This window comes from Pan troglodytes, chromosome 1 (genome assembly GCF_028858775.2).
Source record: "Pan troglodytes isolate AG18354 chromosome 1, NHGRI_mPanTro3-v2.0_pri, whole genome shotgun sequence".
NCBI lineage: Eukaryota > Metazoa > Chordata > Mammalia > Primates > Hominidae > Pan > Pan troglodytes.
In genome coordinates, this window is record NC_072398.2 from 228,386,440 (window position 1) to 228,413,946 (window position 27,507).

A 27,507-nucleotide genomic window follows, 5' to 3' on the forward strand; every position below is an offset into this window, starting at 1 on the left:
GGGGAGCAGCAGAGCCTCCTGCAAGGCTGCAAATGGAACCTCAGCATCTTTCTGGAATCCTCCCCTGCTCTTCCTCTAAGGTCACCTTCAAACTCCACCCTACCCCTGACCACCACCCACCACCTCCTCTGATGCACACAGGCCTGAGCCACCAGGTGGCCACACTTCTCAGGCCCCAGGACCACTGGAAACCCCTCCCTCATGGGGCTTTGGGAACTGCTCGCTCGTTGTCCTCCTCCCTGCATGCGGCTCCTTCTCAGCTATGCAATGGCTGCCGGGCATCTCCAACACAGCCACGGCTGACCGCGGCGTTTTCACCCCTGCCCTGCTGCAGTTCTACCAATCTCAGGGCAGAAAACTTGGGGTCCCCCCCACCCCTCCCCTCATATCCAGCCCATCAGCAAATCTTGCCCAGAATCCCACGGTGTGGTACCACCTGGCCGGCGGGGCTGCCCCATTCCCTGGATCGTCCCAGCCTGCAGGCGGCTCCTGGCCTCGGCCCTGCCCCCCTGTGGTCTATCCCCAGCACTGCAGCCGGGGGCCCTCCCAGAACGTCTGCCAGCTGCGTCCCTTGGTTCCGTAGCCCCACGTACAGAGTAGGTGCCTAGTAACTGCAGCTTGCTGCACTGATTGGCTTCCCCCCGCCCCAGGGCCCTGTCCTGGAGGCCCATCCCGCCCAGAGGTTTCACTTTATGCAGGAACAGAGTGGACACTGGCTCCATGGGGCGCACGGGAGTGGGGGTGTCCAAAGCTCCAGACCTGTCCGTGCTGCTCCTCGGCACAGGGGTGACCACGTTCCCGCAACGCATGGATGCCCACCATGCGGAGGGGCAGGGTGGGAACAGGCCAGGCCCAAGGGTGCACAGCCCAGGCCCTGCGGCAAGACAGGCTCGAGCCCCTCCATAGAGAGGGTGCAGGAGAGCTAGGGGTGTCTCCCATCACCCTGGCTAACCTCCTGAGACCCTAAAGCTGAAGAACAGCGGCCCCAGGAGGAAGTGGGGGGCAAGGGGCCATGAACTGGACATCTGGGAAGTCAGGGAGACTCCCGGGTGTTGGTAGACAGCACCCAGCTCCGACGTCTCCAGCGCTCAGCCTCTTCTAGGGGGGCCCCACTCATCCAGCCATCGGCTCCTTCCTTGCTACAGGCAGAAGTGGGTAATGTCTCTGTGTCCACCTCGGGGTTGGGCATTGATCAACCCCAGTCCGTGGCAGCCGCAGACTCAGAACGTGGCCTTGTTTGGCCAGAGCCACCACAGGATTATCCAGTGCCCCATGCGGAAGGACAGTGTGGGAAGCAAGTGAAGAGCATGGCTGGGATTGCGGGAGGAGGGGCTGAGGCTGCATGGCTGGGATTGCGGGAGGAGGGGCTGAGGCTGCATGGGTGGGATTGCGGGAGGAGGGGGCTGAGGCTGCATGGGTGGGATTGTGGGAGGAGGGGGCTGAGGCTGCATGTGGGATTGCGGGAGGAGGAGGCTGAGGCTGCATGGCTGGGATTGCGGGAGGAGGGGCTGAGGCTGCGTGGCTGGGATTGCAGGAGGAGGGGCTGAAGATGCATGGGTGGGATTGCGGGAGGAGGGGCTGAGGCTGCATGGGTGGGATTGCGGGAGGAGGGGGCTGAGGCTGCATGGCTGGGATTGTGGGAGGAGGGGCTGAGGCTGCATGGCTGGGATTGTGGGAGGAAGGGGCTGAGGCGGCAGCTCTCCAGGCCAGGCCTCCCTGCGTCCCCATCTGCAGCAAGTAGCCAGTGGCTCCCATTGGGCCCCACAGCCGAGCAGCTACGGTGAACACCGTCCTGATCATAGAGGAGACTGAGGCTCAGAGAGCGGTGTCACTGCCCAAAGACTCAGCTGGCAGATGCCAGAGAGACAGACTCCAAGCCCACACCTGGAACCCTGTGCCAGGCTGGGGGCAATTGGCAGGCCCAGCTGGGGGCTCAGACAGTGTCCTGCAACCCAGAGGCCTCTTCCCAGGGCCAGGCTGGCCCAGCGGGCTCCAGAGCAGCCACTGTACTTTGATGGGAATAACCAGGGCCTCACAAAGCCACCAACTCCAATACAACTCTATTCGCTCACTTTGGGTTTAAAACCCTTTGGGCCGAATACCACTTTCTCTCTCAAAACACGTTCCTGCAGTAAGATGAGGTCATGAATACTCTCTCTGGCACAGAAACAGGGAAACTGAGTCACCACTCAGCCCATTAGGATGGCCCAGCCTAGCCCACCTCCCCCCGAGAGGGAAGAGGTGCTGGAGACATGGCTGGCTCTGGGCACTGCCTCCACCTGCTCCTGGCACTCAGCCTAACACACAAAACGTGCCCAGTTAACACTTGCTGATGGGACGAATGAATGAACAAATGAACGAACCACAGTAATCCTTGGTGTAAAAAGAAACAGTGATGGCACAGCTGGCCATTGCTGACGCCCAGGGCACCGGGCAGCAGCAGCCGAGTGGACACCAGCAGCTCCTGCAGGCAGTGAGGGTTCACCTCCCCACCCCTCCCGGGAATGGCGTCTGCGCGACCACATACTGAACCTTGGTGGAGTCCCCCGAGAGGGTGAGTCACATGGTGACATCTGCTCCATTCAAGGGAAGAGATTGTACTAGAGTCCCCCAGGTCCCCAGGCTTCTCGGCTGGCCAGGCAGCAACACTGGCCTCTCCACCCGAGGCTTCTGGATCCACCTTGGGTTCCAGGCGGTCCAGCAGCCGGGAGATAGCCCCTCCCAGCTCACACACCTCCTGGGAGAGTCTGGGGGTACAAGGCAGCCCCCCAGGAGCCCCAGGCCTGCTGTGCGTTTCTAATAGCAACGTGTTGGTGGATACATGTATCAATGCACAAGTGGGTGACAGCCAGACAAGGGAGAGAGGGATACCCCATGCCTGATGTAGCCATTGCACGCTCTGGGCTACAGTCCCAGCACTGGGTTTCAGATAAAAAGATCACGCAGGCGTGTGGAGAGGCCATGGTGCCGCCAGACTCACGTGCATGGACCCAGCATCTGGGCAGGCTGTGGGGCTGGGTCACCCACACCCTCACCCACCCTCTGGGCCACACACACACACTGCCTCTCTTCTCAAAGCCTTGCCTGGGAACACACAGCCACAGGCACAGACATCCATGTACCCATTGCAACACACACACAGACACACGTGAGCACCTACCCACCCAAATCACACAATCACACCTACAGTACCAATCTGCTCACACGTACACACACCACAACACACAGGCAAACACGTGTACACACACACACCAGCCTGTACACACACCCATAACACACACACACACCTGCACATATCCTCGCCTGCGTATTGCATGCACATCCACGCTTAGACACACACATGCACGCACACCAATACCCACCCGCCACATGCACATTGATGTGCACGCTCACACACATCGCTGTCACACACACCCTGGTCACACTGCCTGGGGAGCCCACGGCTCCAAAGGCCTCTGTCCCCAGATCTTTGGGCCTCTACATCCCAGTGCCAGCAGAGCTTGGGGGCACTTGGACTCTGCCTATCTGCCCGCTGCCCCCTGCCCATGGCTGAGTTTCCCGTGTGGCACAGGTACCCATGGTCCCAGCTGTCTGCTTCCCTGGGAGGAGGAACGGCCCCACGTGGAGCAGCTGTGCCGAGCCTTCCACCTTCTCAATTAGCAGCTGGTGCCTGCCTGGCCCCCAGGGACCTGGCAAGTCTGGAAGTGAGGCCAGGTCCCCAGGGCTCAGGCTGCAGGGGCCAACCACAAGCTGCAGACCCTTCCTTCCCCTCTACCAAGCCAGCAGCCCACTGCAGGGGGCGGGTGGCGCAAGAGGCCTCAAGCCCAGTTTGCCACAGGTCCTGGCCCTGGAGCTCAGACCCACACCGAGAAGAGCCCGTGGGACTGACAAGAAGCACCGTGTGCCACTGCTGTCAAATGAGCAAATTCCCTGGTGAGGGCGGGGGCAGCTTCACACCCAAGCCCAGGAGCAAAGATGACTTCTAGGGTGCACTGAGCTCCTGGCAGCTGGGGCAGGGCAGGGCAGCTCGGAAACTCTGAGCCTGGACCAAGCCGCCAGCCCCAAAGCCAAGGAGCATCAGAGACCCCCGAGCACGAGGCAGAAACACCAGCAGCCCCATCGGCATGGACCCGGCCTCCTCTCCCTGGCTGCGGGTCCCTGCCCAGCAGGTGGGCACAGGCTGTTGGAGCCCGAATCTGCTTGCCTCCATGCCTGGGACCTGCCTCTAGCCCCTCAATGCCTCCCTTCCTACCTCTGCTCACCCCAACTGGCAGCAGACTCTGGGCCAGGAAGGCAGGCAGAAGGATGCCCCTCTGAACCCTACACCGCAGCAAAATCCCCCGCAAAGTCCCCGAAGAGCTCCTATGAATGGCGCGTCACACCTACCGTGGCGAGGTGCCGTGCGGGGTCACCGACGTACAGCATGGTAGGCGCCAGGGGGTCTGCACACGCCAGGGAACTGGTGTCCCGTGGGACGAGGCATGGATCTGGGCAGCCCGAGGGGAAGGGTCACGGTCGTGGCCGCCCGGCAGCGTGGACCGAGCGGGAGAGGCTCTGCAGCTAGTGAGGCAGGAGCCGAGGATGCTCGGGAACATGCGGGCCGTTTGTTGGCATTTTCGCTTTTCCCATCTCCCTTAGTTCTGTCAACTGGCTGAATCCAACAACAAAACCCGCGGCCCACCCCTTTATTCCTCATGAGTATTCATCCAAGTCCGGGGCAGGCCTCAGCTTGCCCGGTGATGTGTTGGACCGCACCAAGGAGGCTGCGCGGGGAGGGCGGGGACGCCGGTCAGCGCCGGCTCCATAATTAAACCCACCAGGGCTCCTTCCGAGATGCTGCCTGCCTGGGGAAGGCTCGGGGGGCCCCAGGCCCTCACCCCGTAAAGCAGTCTCTGTTCCCAGGCATGAGGGCTGAGCCCCGGCCCTGGAGATCGTGGTACGCAAGGCTGGGCCACCCCAAGGGGGAGAGATGGTGTCGCCTCCCTTGGCACCCAGGTGGGGCGCACCTGCCCCCTGCGCGGGGAACTCGGTGGTCCGCCGGGACCAGTCCAAGGGCTGCATGGAGAGGAGGGGCTCACAGGAGGTTCGACCCTAAACCCCCGAGGGAGACGGGCGACGGGAGTGAGCAGCTCTTGTGGGGCCTGCCTTCCACTGCCTGCCCAAAGCAGGGGTGAGTCCAAGAGCCCAGAGCCGTGCGTTTGGAGCCCACCCTGGCACTGGCCAAGCCCCCAGGAAACAGGGACAAGCCACTGTTGCCAAAGAACAGCCCGGCGGTGGGGCCCACTGCAGGCGTGGACGGCCTTGGCACAGCCAGGGAGGGGCTCTGCAGTGGTGCCCCGCACCCGCCTAGTGGGGCCTTTGAGGTGACTGCCACTCCCTGTTGGGCCGTCTGAATTTCCATTGTATTTCAGCCGTCTTGGGTACAAAGTTGACCCTGGCAGAGGGGCCCGAGTCCCCCCGGAAGCAGGCAGGGCATCTATGCTCAGACAAACCCGGGGACTGGGGCCTGCGGACCCACACTTCCAGTCCCCAGGGCGCCGTGGCTCTCACGAGGGCTGAGAAATCCACGGGGAGCTGAGAAATCCATGCGGAGACCCTTTCCCCTTTCCTTCCAACCTTTTCCTGCCAAATCCCAAACCACCTGCCTGCTTTCTCTTGTCTCCATCTCCCCAGCTTCCTTCCTCCCTGTCGTCCTGTCCCCACCGAGAGCCGGCAGGGGCCTCATCGCTCCCCACCCCCACCCCCGGGAGAGCAGGCAGAGCTGGGTGAGGGCAGGGGAGGTTTGGACTGCAGCTGCCTGAGGAGCCCTGGGGACCCGCCCTGCCCCACCAGCAGGCCGGGCTGAGGACGAAAGGACGATTCCAGGTGCTGTGCCCCAAGGGGCTGGGGCCTGGAGAGCCCAGCTCAGGGCCCTAGGGCCGGGAGGCAGCAGGTGAGTCCTGGACGCCCGTCTCTTCCTGTGGCAGAGGATCTCAGCCCCCAACAGGAAGGGCAGCAGCACTCAGGAGGAGACGACTGAGAAAAAGACAGTTTTGTTTGGTAGATCAGGTTCAGGAAGGGTGTCTCTGGGAAGCCCCCTGCAGGGGGTCAGCTGGGGCCCAGACTGGATGTTCTGGGGAAAGCAGCAGCCTCCTTGCAGGAGAGCCCAGGGCAAGCACCAGGAGACTCCTGCTGGGATCGGGGATGCCCTGGGGGTGGGGATGCCTTCTGCTTCTGAGCCTGGGACCCCTCTTGGGTTGGCGGCGGGCTCCCCAGGGATGGAGAGACCCTCAGAGCCGGGCCGAGGCGGGGCCTGGGTTCCGCTCCCCACCCCCACAGGGCACATTCTCAGCCTCTGCAGGCGGTGTCCTCGCCTGCCAAAGGGAATGATGCATTGAAAAGGAGACTCAGGCGAGTCCCATGCACAGGGCCGGCCTGATGGTTTTATAAATAGCCAAAAGGAGAGTGCCAAGTGGAAGGACGTGAGGAAGGAAGACAGCCAGGCTGCCTTCAGCATGAGCCCCACTCATGCCCAGGGCACCGTGCCTGAGACCCCGCATCTCTCCACCCTTAGCATCTGGGCCAGGCTGCGGGGATCCCAGTGTGGCTGAGCTACACGTTTCCAACTCAAAAGCACCCAAAACCACTGGCCTCTGCCCCAGAGTGGCACCCAGCTTTCTGCAAACGTTCCCAAGGCCCGGCCTTGCAGAGGACAGGGACAGGGGATCCGGGGCCACACCCCCTTGGCGTGGCCCTTAGCGCCTCCTCCAGGTTCCCTCCCTGCTGGGTCCTCCATTCTGCTTTCATTCTGCTTCTGACTCACGGGATTCCGCCTGACTGTCCGCAGGACCCTGGGCCGCAGGACAGGGGGGAACGACGCTGCCGCAGGCCACAGCACTCTTCAGGAACGAGTTCGTGGGAGGGGTTATGTGCCAGAACAGACAGGGGGACTTCGTTTCCTGGTGCCAGTGATGTGTCAGTTCAAGGCCAAACTCACAGCACAGGGTCCCTGCTGGGCAGCTGGCTTCATCCCACCCCACGGAAGAGGCCGCAAAAGCTGAAAGGCTCTGAGACCTGGGTGCTGGGTGGGGTTCACTTCTGTGCAGCCCCAAAGTGCTTTGTCACGAAAGCCCACCGAAGGAAAGGCTGAGTGGGGGCTCTCTGGGAGGGGGTAATGGGGGGGCTGGAGTCTCAGAGCTGACCGTGGTGAGTTGAGCCCCCTCCCTGCTCCCACCCATGACCCCACCCTTCCTCCAGCTACAGATCCTCCCTGGAAGGGAGGGGTGTTGTTCTCCCTCTGTCCGCCTGCCCTTTCCTGGGGGCCACACATGCACCGGACCTGCGCCCTTCCTTCTCCTGGGCCTGGGGAGAATGCCTCTCCCTGAAGTCACCAAGGCCTATCTGGGGTGACCTCTAGGGTCTCAAGCCCCCAAGTGTCCGAAGGTTCTGACCCCGGGTGTCTGTCCTGCCACTGGGTTCCCGGGGCCCCCAGGGTAGATCAGCCTGCCTTCTGCCCCACCAGCTGTAGACCCCACTCTGTGGCCCACCTGCCCACAACACCTGTTGTCAGAGAAAGGCGCCAGGAGAGGCAGGAAGGGGCACAGGGGAGGGGCCAGCCCTGGAGGAGGCTCTAGGGACGGAGAGGGGAGGGGAGAGGACGGGAGGGGAGCAGAGTGGAGGGGAGGGGAGGGAGGAGACACTTGCCTCTCTCCCCTTTTCTCCTCTCCTGTGTCCTCCCTCCTTGTGGAGCATCCCGAGAGCCAGCAAGGGCCGCAGGTCTCATTGCCCTGCGCTGGTTTTGTCCGAGGGGACGCTGGCGCTCAGAGGGGCGGGGATTCGCTTCCAAGCCCAGGCCCAGCACTGCAGAGACTCCTCGGGTGGGTCCGGGTGAGGATTAGGACCCCCGCCCCCACCGTCACACGCACACTGCCTCCTCGCAGCCTGAGAGCCTACGAGGGAGCTTTATCCTCTGCAGCTCTTCCCAGACGGTGTGGGGGTGGCCAGGGCAGACCCCACCCAGGTGGCATCCAGAAGCCCGTCAAGCCTTCCTCATTCAGGGAACCAGCCAGGGTCCTGAGAGGGCAGGGGCTGGGCCAGTTTTAGCTGTGGCTCCTCGGCCCACCCTCCCCAGCCCACGGGGAGGCCAGGGCCATAGGCTTCCCCCTGCTCTCCTCTTGCAGAACAGGGCCCTATTTTAGAGTGAGGTCCCTGTGAGCCATGTAGGGTCTTCAGGGACAGCCAGAGCCTAAGGCATGGGGCAGCTCAGGCAGGAACTGTGCCAGGCAAAGGCAGCAGGCCCTGGTCCCTGATCCTATCCTAGGCCCTCCTGGCTCTGCTGTTCTGGTGTCCGAGGAGCAGCTTTCTTAAACACAGGGCCTCCTCCCTGCCCTCACCCTCACACCTAGCGTTTGTCACATACTCCCGATGGGCCCGGCACCACTGGACATCCTCACATCGTGGGTGACTTGGAGCCTCTCAGTAGCGCCATGTATAGACAGGAAACTGAGGCCCAGAGAGCTACATAATTCTTTAAGAGTTGCCCAGCTCAGAAGGGAAGGGGTGGGTCCTGAGCTCAGCAAACCTGGCCTCGCGCCCCCAGCCACGCCCACCTCGGCGCCCCCAGCCACGCCCACCTCGGCTCCCCCAGCCACGCCCACCTCGGAGCCCCCAGCCACGCCCACCTCGGAGCCCCCAGCCACGCCCACCTCGGCTCCCCCCAGCCACGCCCACCTCGGAGCCCCCAGCCACGCCCACCTCGGAGCCTCCAGCCACACCCACCTCGGCCTGCTGGACTTTCTGGGCCACCTCAGTCAGATGGCCACAGTGACCACGGGGTCTGTTTCCTGCTGTGGCCACACAGAGCTCACAGTCTCCCCAATAAGTCTGTGGCCTGGGACTCCTCTAGAGCCCACTGAGGGTTCAACTGCTCTTGTCCACGCCCCACTCTCCCGAACTGCCTAAACTCAGCCTCCTCTGCAGGGGCCAGTGTGGCAGGAGGGTTGTCCGAGGCCCACGGGGTTGGGCAGAGCCAGCACCCAGCACCTGGCATCCCAGAGTCTATGCCACCTCCCAAAGGGCTCTCTGCTCTGGGCTCCTACCCCCTGTCACCCCAACTTCACCAGCAAGGACATGGAGGCTCAGAGAATTGTGGGAGCTTGAAACCACCTGCTCCGCCTGTCTCCCACAGCTGCTAAGCAGGAGGCTAAGGCATCCCTCAGACACCCTGTGTCCAATGGGAACCAATCTGCCTGCTCGTGGTTCGGGGAGACCCACGTCCCCCAGATGCGGAAGGCACGCCCCACTGCAGAGGACCAGCGTCCTGCGCTCAAGCACTGTGCCTGCCCGAACTGAGGCCCCTTTGCTGGATGAGTCCCAGACCCGCCCCTGAGTATGGGAGCGGCCAGATGCCACCAACACCCAGGGACAGGTGGCCAGAGGGAGCCGCCAGGGGCAGGTGGGGGCGGGTGCGTGTGCAGCCACTTCCACAAGCAGGCCCCCCACCTGAGCCACGAACTCAGGACTGTCGGTAGCCCCGGAAACATCCGGCACTAGAACCGCCTGTCTGACCCGAGGCCGGGTCTGTGTGGTGTTTCTTGTCCAAGGTCACCAGCCTCATGGTGGGGCTAGAACTGGGCCCCTGAGCTGCAGGTGGCAGTTTTCCGGGGGGCACTCAGAGCCCCCCATGCCCGCATCCACACTGAACCGGGTCCAGGTCCCCAGCCCCAGCACAGCAGCTTCCCTGAGCTCCCGGGCTGAACTTTAAAACAATGCCCCCCAGTTCAGCTCCAGCCCCACTCTGGGACCCCTGGAGTTAGCGGGCCAGGGGCCATTCTCAAGGCAGCTAAGCCCTGGGTCCTGTGCCGGGCTGCCTGAGCCCACCCGTTGGTGCCCTTGGAGTCTCTGTCTTTGTACCTGGCGCTCCCATGGGAGTCAGGGGTAGGGGACAGCATGCTCTTGGCCCAGCAGCCGCTGTCGTGAGAGGGCTGGGCCCTGGGGTCAGAATGAGGCTTGGCTCTCCCCACGCAGGCCTGGGCCAGCCTTCATTCCAGGGAATCCCCCATCTCCGTGAGCCGAGCTGTGCACCTAGGAATTTCATACATGGCTTTGGGAGAAGGCATGTCGCTGCCAGACAGATCCAGCCACCTTGCTCTTTGCGGAGGTTCGAGGCTCCCACTGTCACCCTGTGGCTGGGGAGTGGCACGTTCCAGCAGGCGGGGGCTCGGACCAGACCCCGATATGGAGCTCAGGGAACCCTCCGGGGCTGGGGGGGACAAGCACGCTCCACCCACAGGAATGTAGAACTGCTCCTTCTGCCTCCCTGAGCCCAGGTCCTCCTCCCGACGCAGGGTGGGTCTGTGCCATCTTAGGGGCCTTCTGCCCTCTGCAGGGGGAGTGGCTGAGCAACTTGGGGTTGGGAGGTGGCTTCTGGATCTCAGGGGACAATCTTATGGGTCTTCCTCCCTCCCTCCCTGGGGTCCAGCAGCCAGTTCCTGCCCCTCCCCAGATTGGAGGACACGGATGTCCAGAAGGGGACCTGGAGGGGGTGGGGTCAGGACCCTTGTCCCCAGAGAGCAGCCGGCAGAACTGTTCCAAAGGGAGAGAGGGGAGAGGTCGCAGTCTCACTTTCTTGCACTACCCGGCCCCATCCCCAGCCCACCCTTTCCCAGCATCTGCCTCGGTTTCCTCACCCATAACACGGGACTAGAGCACGCGCGGACACTGTCGAGTGTTTCCACTGGGACGGTCTCCTGAGCAGAGGTGGGAGGGCAGGGGCAGGCGGTCGAACCCTCAGATACAGGCTGAGGGGCTCCTCGGAGGAATCGACCCCCCTGGGACTGTGGCTGCCCAAGGAGGTGCCTTCTCTGGCCCCACATGGCTCTGGGCCAGCCCAGCCTCCGCAATGGAGACGGAATGAGCAACACGGCCCCTCCACCTCCACACTCCCCCACCCCGCTTCACTCTGCTCGTTCTGACTGGAGCCCCACAGCCCCCACTCCCTCCAGTGCTCAGGGTGGCTGGGCCGCCCACCCCCATGCCTCAGACAGTCGTGCGCAGGGGCAAGGAAGGGGCTCCAGCTCCTGGAATGGGGCCTTGAGGGAGGAGGAGGGCCAGGCTGGGTGCTCTCAGGCCCCCAGAGGCCCAGCATCGCCTCCCTCCCTTTCGGGCTGAGCATAAGTGAGGGAGGCCCGACCCTGCCCCAGACGCGCTGTTCCGCGTATCCCCACAGTTCGGGCTGGTTCTCCGCAGTGCGCACAAATTCCCCACCTACGAATCCCTGCGCGGCGGGGCAGCCAGCCTGTGGGCGGGCCGAGCAGCTGACGAGTCCAGCGGGGCAGGCCGGAGGACGGCGGGCCTCGCTGGGCCTCCCAGGTCGGGATCTTTGCTCTCTCCTCACGTGTGGTGCCCACCTGCCATCCACCTCCTGGCACAGTCGAGGCCTGGCTATGGGCAGCCAGAGAGGTAGGCAGGAGCGTGGCCCCCACCAGCTCCCACAGCCTGGCCTTTTCCCCCAGAGGAGCAGCCAATGGGGCAGGGCTTGAGACTCCCAGGAATGGGGGAGCCTGCCAAGATGGGGTGCCGGAGGCCTCACTGGCCCTGCCTGCCCCCTATCCAGTCCTCTTCTCCTGGAAACAGCACCTCCATCTTCCTTTGGGGGTCCCTGTGTGGGGAGGCCCACCCCACTCCATTCCATTGTCACCCTGTTCCACTGATGGTGGAGCCCAGGCCAATCAGAGGCACAGATGTGGCTCAGAGATGGGCCCATGACCACATTCAGATCAACGGGACGCAGGACTGCTGGACTATGGGAAAAGAGGGATCTCCTCTCCACAGGGATAGGGCATGCTGGTGGAGCCTGGTACTCTTCACCATGAGAGGAGATGCGGCCTAAAAACAAAGTCACTGCAGGGGAAAGCAGACCAAGAGACTGAGCGAGGCAGCTGTGAAGCACCTGGACACAGCCATGCCCAAAGCCCTTTCTATACCTGGATCCACCAGTAGAAGCCCTTCCTACACCTGGACCCACCCATGTCCAAAGCCCTTCCTACATCTGGATCTAGCCGTGCCTGAAGCCCTTCCTACACCTGGATCTAGCCATGCCTGAAGCCCTTCCTACACCTGGATCCAGCCATGCCTGAATCCATTCCTATCTCTGGATTGACAGTTACATGAGCTGATACATTTTCTCCTTTGCAATTTGAAGTGTCCTCAGAAACCCACAGGGGAAGCTGTACAACCAAGAGGCTATCTCCTGGTTCTGCCAGGCTCCCAAGACAGGACAGGCCACATTTGTTGTCCCCACTCCAGTCCTCTTGCAGAGGGCAGCCCCCCACTCACCATGACAGATGTGGTCATGCCCTCCAGGTGGAAGACGTCCATGCTGGAATCCGTTCCGCCCACCACCTCATTATTCCCCCGGCTTGACTGGGGAAGGTCGAAGTAGGTGCTGTCTGGTTCCCTGGGGCAGGGAGAGGAAAATAGAAGCATCAGTCCCCAGTTTGGGTGTCACCCCAATACCTCCCAGGCTCAGAGCTCAAGGCTAGCCTGAGACTCCTGGTGAGGCCTACGTCTCCTGCCCTTCCCATTCCCTCTCATCCCATCTCTGTCCTCCACCTGCCATTCCAGGGCTGCTGTGAGTGCCAGAGAGGCAGAGTCAGTCATGGGCTCTGTTATTCTGGGCCTCTGCTGGCCATGGGCCCTCTCCAGAGCCGGCCAGAGAAAAGAGTCTGAATTTTGGTCCTGCATCCCCAGGGAAGGCCTAGGGCAGCAGTCCCTCTTCCCTGCCCCTCCGACCCGCCCTGTCCCTAAGCTGATGAGGGTGGCTAAGGCTAGCCCAAGACTAGTGTGGAGCCACCTCTCCTGCTCTGGTCCAGTTAGCCCAGCAAGGGTGGTCGAGGCTAGCCCAGAATCCCAGTGAGGGTTGCCAAGTTTAGCCCAAAGTCTCAGTGAGGGTGGCTGGGGCTAGCCCAGAGTCCTCCCGGGGCCACCCCTCCTGCTCTGGCCCAGTTAGCCCAGCGAAGGTGGCTGAGGCTAGCCCAGAGTGCCTCCCAGGGGAGCCCCCAGCTCTGGCCAGCCAAGCGCACTCACAGAGAGCTCCAGAGGTGCTCAAACGTGGTGCCCCCATCAGGGGAGGTGGCGGTGGACTGGGCCATCTTCCCCACGCCGGCCTCCGAGGGCAGCTCGCTCTGCAGGAAGAAAGGAATGACACCTGAGCACCCTGGGAACTCGTGCTCTGTCCTCCTGTGACAGCCTCGGTGGGGGCGGCAGGCAAGTGGGCCTGCCTGGGGCATCCCTTGAGCAGGTGCCCCCGCCTTGCCCTCCCTGTGCCCTCTCCACTGTCATTTCGTCCACCCTGTTCCCCGCGGCTGGAAACCGAAGGCCAGGTGGGCAGCTCTGCCTTGGAGGTGGCAGGCCTGGACCAGACCCATCCGTGGGGGTGCCCTGGGCAGGCAGGAGCTTCTCAGAGCCGTCGCCTTGGAAGAGGGGGTGACAGCAACACCTGCTCCTGGGGCTGCCTTGAGGGCCTTCAGGAGAGCAGACTCTTTGAGATGCTTGGGCCGGGACAAGCGTGTGAGGCCTGTGGTCTGTTATGATCCACTGTGTCTAGGTTTGGCCTGGGGGATGCTTGGGCCGGAACAAGTGTGTGAGGCCTGTGGTCTATTACGATCCCCTGTGTCTGGGTTTGGCCTGGGGGATGCAGCCAGATTTGGGGTCTCCCTGATGCCTGGGACCTGGAGGTGGCTCAGGTCCCGGTCACCCCATCTTGGCAACAGTGTGTGTGAGGGCTGCCCTGGAGGCTGCAGCCAAGCCCCTGGCTAGAGCCTAGCTGTGCCCACTGCTGCAGGACACAGACGCCCCCTCACCTTCTGAGCTGGGGCTCCTTCCTGCACCCCAGGGCCACAGGGAAGCCTGGCAAGGCTGGGAACTTGAAGCTGCCCTGTCCTGGAGCCGGCCACTGCCTGGGTGGTCACGCCTTGAGAAGGAGACACCCAGGGATTGGAGAGCTCTGACCCCAGCGCCCGTCCGCTGGTCTTTGTCTCCACCATTGCTCCCCTGAGAACCCCTGGGCCCAGCTCCCAGTGGCCCTGGACACCCATGAGGAGGTGGCAGTGTCCAGGCAGAGCACAGCTGGGGGAGGGGACAGGGAAACCCGAGCCCACCCTGCCCACAGCCCCCAGCCCCGGCTGAGGTGACCTCTCCCCTGGGCCAGCCTCCCAGGTCCTCGGTGAGGTGCTATGGGACAGGCTTGGCCACCGCCCTGCAATGCTCAGGCAGGCAGGCCTGGACCTGCCCACGGCCAGCGGGGGTGCAGGCCATGGCCTGGAACCTGTCGCTTTTGTCCTTCCCCAGGCAGGCGGGGGCTGATAGAAGCCTGTGGCCGCCACGTGCCGGGCCCTGGAGAAGTGGCACAGGCCAGGCTGAGGGGCGGTCCGTGAGCCATGATGGCCTGGGACAAGCAGCTTAGAGGGTGCTGGCCCAAGCCACCTCTCCCAGGTGGGCGTGACCGCTCCATCCACTTTTCGGGAGCCCCAAGGCTCAGAGGGGTTAAGTGACTTGTGTGAGGTCACACGGCTGTAAGTGCTGGTGATGAATGCTCCAGGGGCTCTTAGAATTAGAAGTTAATTTGGTTGCCCTGCCCCACCCCACTTCACCATCACGTGGCCAGGTGGGTGTGCCCTTGCAGGCCTCCGATCCTGGGCTGGGCTAAAACCCCAGTGGAGCTGAGGGTGTGCATGGGGACTGCACCATTCCGTTAATTTAAAATGGGAGGGTGTGACAGGAAGCAGAACTGCAGGTCCAGCTGAGGCTGGCACAGGGCCCTGGGGGAGAGCAGAACCCGCCCTTGCCCATACCCCACGGTGGGTCCCTTTGGGCTGAGCAGTATGAGTAGGGTAGCCTCTTGGTGCAGGTATGTGGGCCAAGGCTGGGTGGGCACAAGTGAGGGGTCCCAGGCATGTTTCCTGAAGGGCAGGAGCACTGGAGGGGCTGGACTCGGAGGAAAGAAATTCCCTTAGATCCAAGAGGACAAGCCTGGGAAGGTTTTGCCGCCAGAGGCCTCTGGGTCGCATCCCCTTCATTTTGCAGATGGGCCACCTGAGTCCAGAGATGGAAATGGACTTGCCATCTACAGCAGGTGGATGACAAAATCCCAGCTCCCTTCACAGCAGCACCATTCCTGGTAGCTGAACGGTGCACATAGCCCAGACACCCATCAGCAGAGGGCCGGGCACAGGAGATGTGGTGCCAGCAAGCAATGGAACATTACGCGGCCATGAAAAGGAACGGAGCTCTGACATGCTACAGCGTGGGTGAGACCTGAAAACCTCATGCTCAGGACACATGACCTCATCTGTCAGCCTGTGAGCTGTCCCCTCCCAAGGCTAAGGTGGGACAAAGACAGAGAGAGACAGAGACAGAGAGACAGAGAGAAACAAGGACAAAGAGAGACAGAGACATAGAGACAGGGATAGAGACAGGAAGAGAGAGACAGAGAGAGAGAGACAAGGACAAAGAAAGAGAAAGACAGGAAGAGAGACAGAGAGACAGGGACAAAGAGAGAGACAAAGAGAGACAGAAAGAGACAGGGAAAGAGATAGAGAGAGACAGGAAGAGAGACAGAGAGACGGAGAGAGACAAAGGCAGAGAGAGACAGGGACAAAGAGAGACAGAGAGATACAAGGACAAAGAGAGACAGAGACAGAGACAGAGAGACAGGAACAAAGAGAGACAAAACAGAGAGACAAGGACAAAGAGAGACGGAGAGAGACAAAGGCAGAGAGAGACAGGGACAAAGAGAGACGGAGAGAGACAAAGGCAGAGAGAGACAGGGACAAAGAGAGACAGAGAGATACAAGGACAAAGAGAGAGACAGAGACAGAGAGACAGGGACAAAGAGAGACAAAACAGAGAGACAAGGACAAAGAGAGACACAGAGAGAGTGAGAGAGACAGAGACAGGGAGAGACAAGGACAAAGAGAGAGAGATGGAGAGAGACAGAGACAGAGAGACAGGGAGAGAGACAGAGAGAGATGGAGAGAGACAGGGAGACAGAGACAGAGACAGACAGAGAAACAGAGGGAAAGAGAGAGAGACAGGGAAAGAGACAGCGTGGGAGCCGACGGCATCCCGCCGCACCCCTACTGGAGGTCCAGGGGTTCCGTGAACAGGTGTGCACGGGGCATCCCTCCGCGCAGGGCTCACAGGAACTGGTCGGCAAAACATGATTTGTGATCTTATGCCTGGGACATGGGCGTTGGCTGTATTTTCAAGTCGGCATCATGTGAACTCCCCCTGAAGCCACACCCTCTCTTCCCACTGAACCCTGAATGAGGAACAGCGACCCTTCTTGTCAGCGCGCCCCTGCCTGCCGGAGACCCAGCTTCCACATCCCCTGACCAGCACCCACTGTGCACTGCAGGACACCAGCTTGGCCTCTCATCCCTGCCTGGGCACAGGACAGAGGCCAGCGAGCGTGGTCGTGGGTCCCCGATCCCACCCGTCCGGCCCTCCAGGCTCACAGGACAGGCCACCACCAGGAGCATGTGGGGTGGGAAAGGGGCTTCCTCCGCGCCAGGAGTTGGGTCCCCAAACATCCCCAGGCCTGTTTGCCTGAGATGTGGGCAGTGGGCCTCCAGGTGCCGGCGTGTGGACCAGCCAGAAGCCCTGGGCAGATGCATCTTCCAGGACACCCCTCCCCACAGTGGGGCTGGGGCAGGGCCCGGGAATCTGCACCTTTAACAAGCACCCAGGGGAGTCATGAAGAGCCTGGGACAGGCCCCCCGAGGAGGACACTGTCATGAGGGCCGGCCTTGCCACTGCTCGGGGCCCTGCTGCAGCCACCGGCCTCCCCCATGGGAATCAGGTTCCTCATTAGCCAAAACCAGGACCCGGAAACCCGCCCAGACTTAAAGCACACGGAGGAACTTGAACCGGAGGCCACGAGATGCCTGATTCCCAACTTCCCGGGAAAATGCCAACGCTGGTAGCACTGGTCCCAGGGCCCCACAGGAACACTGGTCACAGGCACAGGGGCCAGGCAGGGGCTCCCCCAACCGGCCTCACACACCTGAGTTGGTGACTGGCTCTGCAGGCATCTGGGAGTACTGGGCATGAGGAACAGGAAGCTCTGTTGGGGGTGCAGGGACGCTGCGCTGGGGCAGGGGGAGTATGTGCCCTCTGCCCACAGCCGCCTTTCAGGCAAGGATCCCAGCGGCGAGAAAAATAAGTCAATTCTAATAAAATGGCCTTTCAATTAAATCCAATTTTCCCAACTATTTGCCTTTTAATTTGAAAAATCGTTCACAAGGGGAACACAGTTCTGGGACAAAACAGAAATTGCTTTTGAAACGTTGCCGATAGTTTTAAAAATCATGTGTATCAATGGGGAAAGGAGACCAATTTCATAAGACATCTTTAGGAAGTTTTATCAACATCATAAAATGCAAATACATGATTGGAAGTGTAGGTTTTTCTAAGAAGATTTAGTCTAGGAGGGATGGGCTGGGTGCAGTGGTTCATAACTGTAATCCCAACACTTTAGGAGGCCAAGGGTTTGAGACCAGCCTGGGCAACATAGGGAGACCTCAGCTCTCCAAAAACTTAAAAAAATATTAGCTGGGCATGAGGGCATGATGGCATGTGCCTGCGGTCCAAACCACGCAGGGTGCTGAGGTGGGAGAATCACTTGAGCCCAGGGGCTCGAGGCTGCAGTGAGCCATGATTGCACCACTGCACTCCAGTCTGGGCAACAGAGCTAGACCCCAACTCTAAAAAAAAAAAAAAAGGGAAGGAAGGAAATGAAATAAATGAGTTCTCAGTTGTAACAGGGGCCTCCAGTGTGTATTACCACAGGTCTTGCAGTGGAAGGCTTTGTGTGGCCACAGCATTTGGGGGTGGTCATTGGGGAGCTGCTGGCCGGCACCCCCCCCAGCCCCGGCACCATCAAGTCAGGGCACAGAGTTGCAAAGGACAGTTGTGCTGGGTGTTCCTGGTTACGCTGTAGCCAGGCTATAGGCTGCTGGCACACCCAGGAAGCAGGGCACCTCGACCCTGCCCCAACTTCCGTGAGGCCTCAGACAAGTCCCCTCCCTTTGCCAGGCTGGAAAGGTGACCAGCGTTCCAGGTCCTACAGTGCCCACAGCAGCGGGAGCAGGACAAAGACCAGCCACCGAGGGCCCTCCAGCAAACCCAGACCTCAGCCTGCTTGGATCCTCAACTCCAGGGGCCGCTGTACCAGCCGCACCACAGGGAGAGCCCCCACACACGTGTGACTCAGAACAGGAAAGGAACTCACACCAGCAATTAGGCCCCCACAGCTTCCCCGGGACCCATGGAGCACAGGTGGGCTGGGGAGGGGACTGTGTGGCCCAGAAAACCAGCCTGCCCAAGCTCCCTGGAGCTGAAAACAAGGCTCTCTGATGACTTCTCGGTTTGACTCAGGCCCTTCTGAGGTCTCAGCCTAGGGGTTCTCACCAGGGGCAGTTCCACCCCCAGAGGATATTCCCATGTGGGGACATTTTCCACGGGGTCAGAGGGTGCTGTGGAATCTAGTGTGCAAGACAGGGATGCTGCTTAGCACCCTACGTTGCTCAGGGCAGCTGCCCACAGCAGAACGCACGCCCAGCTGTCGGGGCCGTGGCGGAGAGGGGGTGCTGTGCCATGACTCCGAGCTGAGGCTGGCCGGGCACTTTGCAGGGCCTCAGGCTCACACGCCAACCCTGCCCCAGTTCAGAGATGAGCAAGTGGAGGCCGGGAGGCCCAGTGGCTTGCCCAAAGCTACTGAGGGCTGAGGAGCTGGGACTACAGCCAAGCCCGGGTCCTCTGATGGCCTGGCCGCACCCGAATGCTCCCCTCTGCCCTGTGGGGAGGAGTCCGCAGCCGGTGAGGGGCTCTCAGCCTCTCTCATCTCACCCTGCCCAACCCCTCTGGCCTCGTCTTCCATAGCTTCCCACGAAAGCCACAGCCCCCTGTCCCCCTGCCCTGTCCCAAGCATTCCCTCCCTGTCCCCAAGCATCCCCTCCCTGTCCCCTGTTCCTCTGTCCTCTCCCTGCCCCCCTGTCTCCCTGTCCCCCATAGGTTCCTTCCCTGTCCCCTTTCCCTTCGTTCCCTAGCCCCCCATCTTCTATCCCCTCCCTGTCTGCATCCCTCTGTCCCCTCCCCATCTCCTGTTTCTCTGTCCCCTCCCTGTCCCTTGTCCCCATAGATCCCTGCCCTATCCCCATGAGTCCCCTCCCTGTCCCCTGTACCTTTGACCTCTCCTTCTCCTATCCTCTGTCCCCGTCCTAGCTCCTGTTTCTGTGTCCCCTCCCTGTCCCCGTCCTCCTGTCCCCTCCTTGTCCCCCATCCTCTGTCCCTCCCCGTCTCCTGTCCCTCTGTCCTCTCCCTATCTCTTGTCCCCATGGGTGCCCTCCTTGTCCCCTGTCCCCAGTCCCCACATGCCTGGCTATGTGCTCTCTGTGTTCAGCCTTTGTCTACCACCCCCTTCCTGCCCTCCCATCTCATCCCTATCTCTCCAGGCCAGGCCAGGACCCAGCCTCCTCCAGGAACCCCGTCTCCAGCTGACACCCCATCCTCTCCCCTCACCACCTGACAGGAGGTGGGAGCCCAGACATTTCCTTGGCCATGGGCCCACAGGTAAGGCCTCGTCAGTTCCCCAACCCCTTCCACCTCTGCCCAGGCCTGGGGCAGACAGGGCTCCACGACCACCTTTGATAAGCCAGGACACTCCACCCTGACTGAGCCCACTCTGGAAGAGGCACTCCCCATGGGGACACCCACTCCCACCTGCAGGGGCCCTGGCCGCAGGGCTGCTGTTACCTACCCACCCCTCTGTGGAGCTCTGAGACCGAGCCATCTGCACTCAGCCTGGGCAGGAGACACAGGCCCCTCTGCCCCGCCTGGCCCAGCCATCCCGGACACTGGCTCTTAAGGGGGATCACAGGAGGGGTGCAGGGTATCCTCCTCCATTCAGGGAGGAGGGAAAAGCCCCCAGGAACTCCACCCGCCCCGGGCCACCCCTAAAGCAAACATCTCAATGCACTTCTGATTCCGGTGGTTCCCAAACCACCAATGATTTTACCTGTTATTTCAGCAAATCAACGATTCCAATCTGAAGTGGCAAAGAAACCTGAGGCCATTGTGGGAGGAGACACCTGGGCCATTGTGGGAGGAGACACCTGGGCCATTGTGGGAGGAGACCGTCTCAATCCCCTTGTGCCCTTTTCCCAGGGACTCAGGCAGGTCCCAGGACCCAGAACCCAGAAGACCCCCCGCCTGGGCAGAGGGGTCGGGCGGTCAGCGCACGAGAATGAAGCCAGGCAGGCTGGCCCTGTGTGAGACAGCGGCTCTCCCAGGCAGTGGCCCAGCGGAATTCCTGCAGGGCGTCATCAGAGCCCAGCCTCCTGGGGCCCTCTGTGCCAAGGGGCCTCACTCTCCCCTCCAGCCACCGCAAGAAGAGGGGCCACTCTCGCTTGGCAGGCTGGGGCCAAGGACAGGGGTCCCCCGGAGTGAGGGCCAGGAGGGCCTCCCTCTCAGGGGCAAGGCCCTCTGCCAGCATTGCCTGCCCCTCCCGACAGAGGCTAAGGACCATGTGGCCTCCCTCTGTGGGTGAGATGGGGCCAGGTCCTTCAGACAGGGTTGCCAGGACGGCTTCGTCAGCAGGTCAGGGGCAGGGACGAAGGCCTGTCCGCAGGGCCTGGTGAGGAGGATGCGGCTGAGAGCCCCCCTCACCGCCACAGATGGCACGCCTGCTGCCCCGCTCCCCTAGTTTGGGGAAGCCCAGCATGGGGATGAAAGACAAACACAGCCTCCCACGGTGGGGTAGCGTGCACCGTGTGAAATATGCGGACAGCTGGAGGTGCCTGAGCAAGCTGCCCTCTCTCTCCTGGGCCGTGGCCCACGGGAAGCGGGAGGGGAGGGGAGGCAGATGCCCAGGACAGTCTGGGGGAATCCCTGAGCCTCACCCCAGAAGCTTTGAGGCCACGACCAAACCAAAATGCCCGACCCCCCGTGGGTGGGGGTGCCCCCAACCAGCTTCCTGGGTCAGTTCACACTCAGCCAAGTGAAATGTAGAAACACCAAAGCATGGCTAATTCCCGGGGATTCCAGCCACCCCACGACGGCCCAGTGAGGCCACACACCTGTTACCAACCAGGAGACATGCACAGAGAGGGAAGACCAGCCCTCCATGGGCACACAGCTGGTCAGGGTGGAGGTCGAACCCAGCAGCCTGGCTCTACCCTGGCCTGACCTGGAGCTGAGCAAGGGAGGCACGGGCCCGGCTGCAATCCCCTCCCCAGTCCGTGTTCCCACCACACAGCCACACCCCGCACTCTGCCTGGGAAGCCCCTCTCTGGAAATCCCCTGCCTGTCCATCTTTCTTCACTGGTACATTGAGGCCCAATCCACATCCAGACATCCAAGAGGCCCGCCTTGTCCTCTGCTGCCTGCCCAGGCCTTCTTGCTGTCATATATGTGTTTGGGTCATACCAAACCAAGACACATGATTCCTGCCCCACCGCTTCGTGCCCTGAAGCCCCGCACTGCCGGGCACACACTCCAGTTCCCTCTCCTGCTCTGCCCACGCAGCCCACCTCTGCCGCGCTCTAGCTGTGTGACCTCAGATAGATGTCTTGCCCATTCTGAGCCTCTGTTTCCTTGTCTGTAAAATGGAGATAATTGTAGTGCCTCCTAGAAGCGCTAGGTGGAATGAAGTAACTCTACGCATATCAAAAGCAAAAGCACTCCTCTATCTGGGCGCACCATGGATGCCCCATAAACAGTATCGAGTTGCCATTGACCGACGGTTATTTAGTATCAGGTGGTGGCAGTGGAGAAAGAACCAATGAGGCCCGGGTCCCAAAGGCACCAGGCTGAGGGACAGAACTGCACATACGGGGGCGGAAAGGTGGGGTCTGCTGGCTGCCGGGTCCCTGGCTCCTTCGAGTGCCTCTCCATTGCACGGTCAGCAGGCGTGTCTCACCCACTTTTACGGTGGCCTCCGCACCCTTTTATAGAGCAGCAGCCTATCCTCGGTCTCTCAGGGAATGAGGCGTCCTCGAAACGGGTAGTGCCCAGTTGCAGCGGCAGCCGGTGCCAGCTCCATACCCGGGGGCGTGCAACGCGGTAAACAGATAACCCTGGCCCACTGGAGGCAAATCATGTATGTCTGTGAGGCCCTCAGAGGCTGGGTATGAGGAGGGTGGGTGGTGGAAGAGAAGTCTGCACCCCAGCCCCAGCTTGCTTGCGCCTTGGAGTGGGCGGTGCTCCTGGGGGTAAGCGGGTCAGGAGGGTTTGGAGGTGGGGTCAGAGGCATGAGCGGCCTGATGGGCTGAGCTTCCTCTAAGAAAGGGGTGGAAGGGGTGGGCAGGGACATGGCCCTTGGGGGGACGAGGTTGGCGGCGGGAGGGAAATGGGGCCCTGTCAGGGAACTGGGGCGCTGAGCTTGGCGATGTTTCCTGCCAGGAGCCCACCTGTTAGAGGAAGGGCGACCCCCGCGGGGGTGGTAGGAGCAGAGCTGTCACTAAGGGAGGTTCAGACCAGCACAGTGGGCACAGGAAGAAGACCCAGAGGACCGACTGCCGAGGATAGGGGGTGAGGGGTCCAGGGCTGGGACAGAGTGGAGCTTATGGCCAGAGTGGGTGTCTGAGTCGATACCTGTGTTCACAGGTGATGAGTACAGCGCTGCCCTCAGCAGGGCAGGTGACTGATGGGGCCGCAGCCACCTTCGCTGGAGCTGCCACAGCCTCGTTCTGCTCAGACACATCCCTGTCCCCTGCCCCCTCCGAACCTCCTCTCACACCCCCTTTCTACCCCAAGGGATCACACCGGGTGTCACTAGCCTTTGTGCGGCCAGCGCCATGTTGGAAGTGCCTGTGCTGTCCTCCAGAATCTTCTTTCTTTCCCCAGACAAGCACTTCCACTCCTCCAACCAAGAGAGCATGACCCTTCTCAAGCTGCTGTCCCCATCTGGCCACCCTCTTCTGGACACCCTTGGTGGGGATGCTCCACTCTGAGATGTCCCCACCCTACACATACCCCTCACCCCTGGCTCTGGGCTTTTCTCTAAGGGGTCTGGGACGCGCCCGCTGCACCGGTGGCCATGTCTCCCTGCTGACCACTCCCTACCCTGCGGTCTGAGCAGACGTGCCCTTCCAGACAGCTGTCAACCCCCTGAACTTGTCATGCGTCCCTCTGAGTCCCGCCCTGACTCAATGCGCAATCCTCCCTCCTGGCGTGTTCCCTTCCTGTTCTGGAGTCAGCCGCTTAGCCCTGTGACCTCCCCTGCACAGTGGTGGCCGCTCAGCCCTGTGACCTCCCCCGTGCAGCGATGACGGGGGTCCACCCACCCCTCACTCCTTCCAGAGGCAGCCACTGCTGTTCCTCAGAGTGGCTGTCCGCTGGCTCTCAGGGTTGCCTTTCTGATATTGCTGCCCAGCATTCCCTGAGCCCTCACCCTGTGCCAAATCCTCCATATTTTCAAGCTATTCAATCCTCAGAGGAACCAGCGGGAAGTCCCCAGGTGTTCCCAGAGGCCCCGAGAGGGCGAGCAGCCTGCCCAGGGCCGCACATCTCAGAAGCACCACAGCTGGCTTAGGCTGGGCTCCGGTGAGCTCCACCTTCCCGCCAGGCAGCCCGTCCTTTGGAGGCCCAGGCTCCTGCAGGGCAGACAACGATCCAGCCTTTGCCCCCGTCATGAAGGGGGCTCCCGACGATGGCTGGGTCAGCCCAAGAGCCGCCTAGGCCCTGGGCAGGGCTGTGATCTTGTGGGACTCACAAGCGAATGGAGGGGCACTGGCCATGGTGGAGCTCGGCCAAGGGGCAGCCTGGGCAGCCAGTAGGTCAGGGAGAGGCAGGAACAGCAACTGGAGCTGGACAGGGTACAGGACCACCAAGGTCACAATGGATCCTAGGCTCCATGCTACTCCAGGTCTGAGGGGGCTGCTTCCTGTCACGCTCCCAGCTCCCACACCCCACGCCTCTCCAGGGACAGGCCCACCCCTGCCATCCCTGAGGCAGTTCCAGCTGGAGCCCTGGAACCCTGAAACCTGGATAGGTGCCAGACGACCTGTGCTCCCAGCCCAGCCCTGAGGGAGGCTGTGCAGCCAGACCCCACTCTGACCAGCACGGCACCCACGAGGGACGGCTGTCAGGAAGCCTCACTCCTCAGGGCTTGCGCACCCCCATTTAAGAGACGCTGGTCTTCCCCGCACCTGCCAGGACTCCTCCCTCCCAGCACCCATCGCATGGAGAGACATTCACGTGCTGACTCTTTGCGGGCCAGACCACCAAGCCCTGACTGCTCTCTGCGCTGCAGCCCCAGCACCCGCCTGGCACACAGTAGGTGCTCCGTGAAGAAGCGAGGACAGAATCCATGATTTGGTTTGAGCTGGCGGGGCCCAGCAGGTCAGGTCAGGACAGGAACAGAGTAACTGCTGGAGAAGCACCATTTGGGGTTAAATTGCTCGACTTCCTCCTCATTTCTCCTCACTTTTCTTTTTCTTTTTCTTTTCCTATCTTTTTTATTTTATTTTTTATTTTTTGAGATAGAGTCTCGCTCTGTCACCCAGGCTGGAGTGCAGTGGTACGATCTCAGCTCACTGCAACCTCCGCCTTCCAGGTTCAAATGATTCTTCTGACTCAGCCTCCCCAGTAGCTGGGATTACAGCTGTGTGCGCCACCACGCCCAGCTAATTTTTGTATTTTCAGTAGAGACAGGGTTCACCATGTTGGCCAGGTTGCTCTCGAACTCCTGACCTCTGTTGATCCACCCGCCTCAGCCTCCCAGAGTGCTGGGATTACAGATGTGAGCCACCACGCCTGGCCTTCTTCCCCACTTCTAAGGGGCTCCTGTACATCCCCACCTGGACATGGGGCTCTTGAGCAAGTTCAGACTGCGGGACCCCAGGGAGACGACACCCACATTCCAGAAGCCTGTGCCCATGTGGTCCCCCGGCCCCATCATCATCCCTGCCTTACCTGTGCCCATGTGGTCCCCTGGCCCCAACATCATCCCTGCCTTAGGGATGAGCAGAGAGATCCTCAGAGTGGTGTGAAACGCACCCAGAGCGACACAGCAAGCCAGGAAGAGCCCATGGTCTCGCCCCCTGAGCCACATGCCCATCCAGGAGGCCAGGCTGGAGACTTTGCTAAGAGCCAAGGGAACAGGATCCAGAGGCCCTGGCCCCTCGGACATTCCCCCAAGGCTTCAGGGAGGAGCTGGTCACTCAGTTTCCCTACCCACCCTCTCACCTCTAGCAACACACTTGCACATACATGCACATGGACACACCTATTCACATATGCGCACACATGTGTCCGCAGGCACTGCCACGTACACACTCTGCCCTCCTCACAGCAAATCCCCACAAGCCCCTCCCCTGTCCCCCAGTTTGATGGGTCCCTGAGGATTCCCCAGCCTGGGAGTCCAGCCCTGGAAGCAGGACCCAGGCAGAAGGAACAGGACATGCCCAGCCCCTTCCTGCCGTCCAGGTCATGGTCAGGCTTGGGAGTAGCTGCGTGAGTGCCGGGGAGGCCAGGGCATGGCTTGCTGTTGCCGGGAGAGGCTCCGGGGCCACAAAAGAGTGAGGGGGCTGGGGAGAACTGGGAGGTTCTGGATCAGCTGTGTGAGGCTGAGGATGGCGGCCCCCAGCCGGGAAGCCCCCGGACGTGCCAGGCTGGGGCAGTCACTCTGCGCCTCCTAGGCAGGAAGTGGAAAGAGCTCCTGGCGGGTCCAAGGGGTGGAGGTGGCGGTACCAGAGCCACTTCTGCCCCCGATCCTAGGGTCACACGAGGAGCCCTGATGTGCCACTTGGGGCAGATGGCTCCCCAGAGCTGTGGCTTGTCCCATCAGGAGAACTGTGGGCAAGGCCTCCCCACCCTGGCCTGAACAGTACTGCATTTCCCAGCCGCCTCCTGGGAGGCCGTAGAGGGGCTCTCTGCACCCCAGGGTGGGCCCCCGGAGCCACTGCACCCACGGCGGCAAGGAGACTCCCCCCGACTCAGGCCGAGAGGAGGGCGAGCCAAGCCCAAGCCTACCTTGGCTAAGGCTGGGCCCCGGAGGGTCGGTGGGGCCAGGTGGAAGTGGCCCTCGGCTGGCTCCTGGCTCCCACAGGCGGGCGGTGGCAGCAGCGTCCCTGTCACCTAGGTGATGACATTGGAGTTGCGAAACTAGGCCGCAGTGTGGCCGGCCTGGAGCTGCAGGGCAGCTGGGGGCGGAGCATGGCCTGGAGCCCTGGGGCTGGAGACGGGCCTGGAGCCAGCACCTGCCAGCCAGCACCTGCCGCCTGCCACCTGGCATGCACGCGCCACCCTGCATCCCTGCTCCCCCCGACCCTCCTCAAGGCGACTGACAGGGCCGAGCTCAGGGCAGCCAGGACAGGGCTGTCTCCACCCAGCTTTGCACTCGTTTCTACTCCTCATTGTGGACACTTCCAAGCACACTCAGCACTACAGGGAACGGCCCAGGAACCCATCCACCCGTCCCCAGCTCTCATCACTCTGACCTCTGGCTTTTTGTTTCCTGGGGCATTTCACAGCAAATTCCACCTATGAGACCGTCTCATCCGTAATACACCAGTACATGCTTCCAGCAGGTAAGAACCTCTCTTTTAAAATATTAGGTCAAACCATGAAATTGCTGATAATTAACCGTTTTGGTCCTACCAACAACACACACACACACACACACACACACACACACGTGCAGCAAGTTCAGATAATTCAACATTATATGCAGCCATAATATCAAATTCTGAAGCTTTAATGCTGGTCAGAGGATTTTGAGGAGCCCCGCCCCAATTTTGGACAGGGAAGTGTGTGTCGCTGCCACTGTGCCACCTTCCTCCCCCACAACTGCAGCAGCACGGAGTGGACAGCACGGATGTGTGTCTAGGTGCTGCACGGATGTGTGTGACAGCTACTCATGGCTGTTGGCTCCAGGAGGGGAGATGGCCCCTCATCGCAGCCGGGTGACTCTTTGGAAAGTGTACCCATGGTTCATTCTCAAGCGCACCAATCTGGGTTCCTTGGCTGCAGTGACCTCCTGGCAGGCACCCCTCCTCCCCCACCCCTAGTTCATAGGAAAGTGAGGGGAGAGGAAAGACCTGAACCCAGGGAGGCTGGTGCCTGGCTCCTCTCAACATCCTTGTTGGAGACAAAAGGTGGGTGGGTGACAGGAGGAGCAATAGCAGCTGGACCCTGGCCATAGCCATGGCCAAGTCTGTTCCCTGGTCTGAAGAGCAACTAGCACAGAGTGACAGTGGCCATGAGCCCTGGGGGGACACTCAAGGGGGAGTTCAAGGAGAATTTTTGCACACCTGTGCACCATATAACACAAGGGTTGCAAAGCTATTTCTGAACTCTCCTGCCCTATTTTAAGCTGGGTGGTCCAGATGTGAACTATAGGGCAAGCCCTTGTTTATTTCCTTTTTTTCTTTTTCTTTTCTTTTTTACTTTTTTTCTTTCTCTTTTCTTTTTTACTTTTTTTCTTTCTTTCTTTCTTTCTTTTTTTTGAGACAGACTCTCTCTCTG

The 27,507-nt window shown here is 61.3% G+C and overlaps 1 protein-coding gene across 4 annotated transcripts in view; it reads right to left on the minus strand.

The window, feature by feature from the left end:
- The window catches only part of TP73 (tumor protein p73), an 80,114-nt gene that overhangs the window by 37,217 nt on the left and 15,390 nt on the right, over positions 1-27,507 (minus strand). For all 4 annotated transcript variants that reach the window (XM_016952823.4, XM_016952814.4, XM_063805696.1 and 1 more), the window contains exons 2-3: positions 13,066-13,163; positions 12,316-12,436 (exon numbers count right to left, since the gene is read on the minus strand). In XM_016952823.4, the coding sequence (XP_016808312.1) occupies positions 12,316-12,436; positions 13,066-13,130 (186 nt within the window). In that variant the 5' untranslated portion in view covers positions 13,131-13,163. The remainder of the gene's footprint in view (positions 1-12,315; positions 12,437-13,065; positions 13,164-27,507) is intronic.